The sequence below is a fragment of the Centruroides vittatus genome, unplaced genomic scaffold (genome assembly GCF_030686945.1).
Source record: "Centruroides vittatus isolate TY-2023 unplaced genomic scaffold, ASM3068694v2 scaffold_1015, whole genome shotgun sequence".
Taxonomy (NCBI): Eukaryota; Metazoa; Arthropoda; class Arachnida; order Scorpiones; family Buthidae; genus Centruroides; species Centruroides vittatus.
In genome coordinates, this window is record NW_027122666.1 from 5891298 (window position 1) to 5897050 (window position 5753).

The 5753-nt window shown below is 25.3% G+C and overlaps 1 protein-coding gene across 1 annotated transcript in view; it reads right to left on the reverse strand.

The window, feature by feature from the left end:
• The window catches only part of LOC136986352 (coiled-coil domain-containing protein 6-like), a 44923-nt gene extending 41116 nt beyond the window's left edge, over positions 1-3807 (reverse strand). Inside the window, exon 1 of the mRNA XM_067283867.1 lies at positions 3394-3807. Coding sequence (XP_067139968.1) covers positions 3394-3579 — 186 coding nt within the window. The 5' untranslated portion in view covers positions 3580-3807. The remainder of the gene's footprint in view (positions 1-3393) is intronic.
• Positions 3808-5753: the final 1946 nt, after the last annotated feature.

Below are 5753 nucleotides of genomic sequence, written 5' to 3' on the forward strand. Positions count from 1 at the left end.
AATTTGCCCATAAAATAGTCTACAGAGAATAAATAAGGTATTTATTCTCTGCTTGTCTATACAAGAGAAAACTTTTAGTTCTCTCTTGTACAAACATCATAATACATACACTATATAAAAATCTAGAAAAATTAAAATTTTGCAACAGCATTTAAAGGAAATCAAGAAGTCTTACACAGTGCTACTATTGGATACTTAGAACAAAAAAAAAATACTAGGGTTGTACCAAATTTCTATCTAAAGCCCAAACAAATGAGTATCAAAGCAAACTGGTTTCCTTCAATGTCAAAGAGAATCTGCCTGAAATCAAATGGTAGACTCAAGGTCAGTCCTTTTAATAAAAACATATTCAACTTGTTGGATGATAGCAATACTCATGCACAGTCAATCAACAATCTATGGTGATCATTGGCAATAGCTGAAAGCAGTCAATCATGTAACATAAAAGCAGTTTCTGTCTAAACTTCAAAGCAACAACATTGACTGACTTGTTTGTACCAAGCTAAGAAACAAATTATCAGTAATAAAGTTTGTAGAATACTGTCAAAGGTAAGTAAGTTAAAAATGTTTAAACATCAATAAAGTTCGTAATTGAAGTTTTAGACTATTTACAAAAAATATATTTTTGAGTCTATCTTTTTACATCACCACAGAAGTAACAGTTAACATGGTTTTTTTGAAGACAATACTTCTTAAAATTGCAAAAAATTGTAACTATATGCAAATAAGTAGGAAAACTCTTATCTACCACTAGAGGGCCAGAAGCAGTTTAAGAATGGATAAGGAGAACATGGTGAGAAGAATTCATGGTTTTAATGTAAAAGGTGTCAAATCCCTCAGAAAAAGGCTGACACATGATCATTTTTAACATTGTGGGTGGGTTTTTTTTTTACCTGTTTTTACCTTGGTTTTTTTGAAGACGTATTGTCTTCAAAAAAACCAAGGTAAAAACAATGTTAACTGTTACTTCTGTGGTGATGTAAAAGGATTTCAGATAGACTCAAAAATATTATATTTTTTTAAATAGTCTAAAACTTCAATTACGAAGAATATATCCTGAGTATTCAGGAAAAATCAATAAACTTGTTTTATTTTTTTTACAATAATATGAATCAATAATACTGAACCACACATAGTTTATTATTTCATAGAGGATTTGAGAGAAAAATTGATTTATAACTTCTAAAATTCCTAACTTTAGGTCTTAAGACTAAATGAAGACAACTATTTATAAGATTGTTTCAATAATATTTTGAAATAGTTCTATAAATTTTTTGTTATATCATAGAAGAGCTTCAGAATGAGAACATATTCCTGAGAAAACTTGTTTTCATATACCCCTTTTCTCATTCAGATAATATGCACAATTTAATTAATAAATTTTAGAATGGGTTATATTTCAGTAAATTATTTGTATCCAAATGACAAAGGTTTTCTATCATCATTTTAATTATTTATATATAATACTTATATTTAATTCAATTTATTAATTTATATAGAAATAGTCAAGTGTATAATTTAAAATAAATCAAAAATACTTTAATCTTAAATACACATAATTTATTTATAAAAATAAAAACACTCGATAGTGCTCAATATTTATGAATAAATTCTATTCACTTAGTAAATAGTAGTTATTTATGCTTAAAATTATATTTTTAATTATTTATTCTGGTAAGAACTTATCTAAATGTTTTCTCAAAAAATTTAACTTTCATCCTATAGGCCTATAAATTTAAAATTCTACTTTTGTACAAAAAATAAATTATGATGAATGACAAAGATTCGCACTTTTCATTGAATTGCTATAAAAATAATTACTATAATATGCTTCTTGTTTAGTTGGTGAAATCTATGATGGCTTCTTTAAGTCTAGAAATAGGCTAAAGCTATCATAGCAGCTCACCATCACACTAAAATAATTATTTTAAAAATATTAACTTATAAGTTTTGATGGCTAACTGACATATAAACAAATTATAAAGTTATTCATAACACAAACTTCTTTATTTTTCACAATACTATACAGTAATTCAAATATGATGTGGTCTTTGCCTATCTCCTCTCTGTCACATTTTGTCACCAGCTTTTAGACATTTCCCATGCTGATGTCATGGTTGATCTGCCATCCCATTATTAAAATCAAGCATTTTTGTAAAAACAGATCTACAATACATTAATTTATTTATAAATTAATTCATGCCAAGGAAAGACTAATTTTAAAAATAGACCAATAAAAAAAGTCACTGATTGATCACAGAAGTCTGATGACATTGTACTAAATAATTACCTCCTAGACTACCAGTATATCTTTCAACACTACTTTTGTATGTAATTTATATCCATAACGGTTAAATTGTTGCCATTATCCTTTCATAAAAAGTAATTTGAATGTTGTATTACTTTGTAGTGACATATTATGTGTGAATGGTCTCATATGATATTTAAATTAATTCTACATCTATAAAAAATTCTTAAACGACATCCACATTGGAAGGAAGGGAGAGGATTATGGCAAGTCAAATGAGGAGGAGAAAAAGAGTTGAACTTCAACAAATGTCCGTTTTATTTCATTAAATTTTATACAGTTTATGCATTTTATTATTCATAAAGTGATGAAGGTTTTGAGAGAGGTTGAGCTTTGTTGAACATCTGAAGAGGGGAGGGGTTACAGAAACTTGGACAAACTGGGACAATGAGGGAGGAGAGTAAAAATTTCAAGAAAAATATGAGAGCAATTTATGGAGTTCAACCACTATTTTATTTCAACAAATTCTGTTTAACCTTGTTAATTTCTTTACGATTCCTATCATAAACAAATGCATTTTTCACTGGATAATGTATAAATTTAAATAGCATTTTAGATAAAAGTAATTTTTCTACATTGATAAGCAAAGAAATATAACACTTAAAAGTAAGAATTAGAAATTAATCATATTTACACACATTTTTACGATTTGATATTTTTCTTATAAGCAAACAAATTCTAATCAAAGGAACCCAATATAGTTTGCTTTTAAAGACTTAAAATTTTTACTTAGCATTGCAAAACTAAATACAATGCAAAAGTTTAGTAAGATGATTATAAATAACTATGTTTTAACGTATTTATAAACATTAAAATAGATTTCAATCCTAAATTTAAAAAAATCATCATTAAAAAACTAAAACGTTCTTTTCGATAATTATTTACAATAATTAAACAGACAATACTTTAGACTAATTAATGGTAGTAAAACGTAATGTTATACGATAGATAACCAACATTTTTAAATAGTTATCGATTATGCTGTGTACTTAACGTAGACAAATTTATTTCTAGAGATATCAATACACAATTTTCTATATATAAACGTTTATAAATATGAATCTGTTACATTCTGCCATACTTACAATACTAACACTTGCTCTTTTTAACTCTTTATTCTCTTCCTGTAGAGTTTTAACTCTCATCTTGCAAGTCTCTAGTTCAATTTTCATCACACGAATCTGCTGTTGAAGGGATTCGATCCTATTTTGATATTGTTCACGAGTTAAAGGGGAAGGAATCTCTAAAGATTCACTCTCGCTATCCGCCATCTTGGAATCTGTTAGGCCTAAATTTTCTTAAGTTCTCCCTCTCGTAAATTCACAGATAAGACGGCTCAAAAGTTATAAAATTCGATTGAATGATTATATATATATTATCCTAATTTCTTTAACTCCATATAAAACTATAATTTCTGGTTGAATAAAATGAAAGCAGACGATCTTAACGTCCCGCCATCGTTACCGATTATGATTGGTAGCTCTCATACTTTAAAGCGACACCTTAAAAACCAGTTAGTTTCATTCGGTGTTATACATTAATTAATTTTAGATTGTTACTTTTTATAGTTATTATTGTAAATTAATCGGGGTATATTTATGTTAAAATTAAAAAATTAAATTAATTAATTTGTTTAAAATTCTTTTGAAAAAATTATTGCGTAATGTTTTTGAACTTTTACTAAACGCATCGGCCTTCATTTAATAAAATTGACAATATTTTTAGCCTTATTTTCACTTCCTGATATTTAATAATTCGAATTATGATGATAGATAAGAATTTTGAATAGGTTTCCCGTAATTTGCAACTCAAAGAAATATTTTAAAAAACAATAATTCTAATCATGTATTCTTAAATTAATCCACGTGGCCTTTTCCTTTTATTTATATTTATACATAGGCCTATAGTTAAAAAAAAAAAATTACCACTAAGTGATATTAATTTTAATAATTTGATTAATTTTGCTTTCCATTCCTATATGGGGAATCCAAAAAATCCCAATTTTTTTCCAAATAACACTATTAAATCAGTTGTAAAATTTACTTATTCCATTTTCAAACTATACGTAAAATTTTTCTTGGTCTGATGCACGACTGAAAATGGAATTAAAGTCCGTATAACTAGACAAACTCCTTTTTTGAGAATTTATCTAATTACACAACAAATTCAATTTTAGATTCCTTGAAATCGTTATTTGATAATTGTTAGGATAAATTTAATGATTGGTAATGAAATGGTAAAACGTTTGATACAGTAGTAATAAAATTTGCAAAGGTTCTGTGAATTTGGATATACATACATTTCACTAAATTATTAATTTAGTAGCACCATATTCCTTCATTATACACTTAAAAGTATTTATGGTAGATTAAGATTTCATCTCATATTGTGACCTTTAATTCTTAATAGGGCATATTGAATCCTGTAACTGCTGAAACACAGCATTCCATATGGTTATCTCAGAATTAAAAAAATTCTTTTTGAAGAAAAATCCTAAAATAACCAAATTGATAATAATATAAAACTATTATTACAAGCAATATAACCTAAATATTTTAATGAAATATAAATTAAATCAAAAAGTAATTATTTGACTTAATTTCAAAGGATTAATTAATATAAATTAAAAGTTTTGTAATATGATTTTTAATTACATGATTAAGACATGCAAAAATTCTACTTTTAATTGATTACAAATGTATAATTCTTTGTACAGAAATGTGTATACTACTAAAATTTTAATCTTATATTTTAGGTAATTGTTTTTGTTCAAACAAAAATCAAAGACCAGATCTAAAATATCTGGCTTAAAATAAAAATATTCCACAATGGAAGTTAAATAGCATTTTTAGCATAAGGCAGACTTCATAAAAAAAATCCCTAAATTTGGTTCAGAAAGAACACAGACCCTACACAAAGTTGTAATTATTCAAGAATTTTTTGCATGTATACAAGTTTAATTTTCTCTCCAATATATAAGTATGAATAAAACACTGAAAATTATACATGTATTGCTCTATATAATTTGATAAATAATATTGCAGAAAATTGATTGGAAAAGTTAAGATTTATAATATATTTGATATATATATATATATATATATATATCAAATATATTATAAATCTTAACTTAAATCTTAAATAGTCAAAATATATATATATATATATATTTTGACTATTTAGTATATAATCACTATTTTTTATTTTATCATTAAGAGAATTATTTGTTTTTAATAAAAAGTAACAAACATAATAAAATTTTTAATTTTTATCATCATTCATCAGAATGAAACATACTATAATATAAAACAAACCAATATATGACAACAAAGGCTTTTAATACCAAATATTCTGATAAGTTATGTAACTTCATTAATCAAAAAAACTTTATTTATCATAATAAATATTTATTTCAAAGTTTGCTTATGTTTTAATAACATATGTA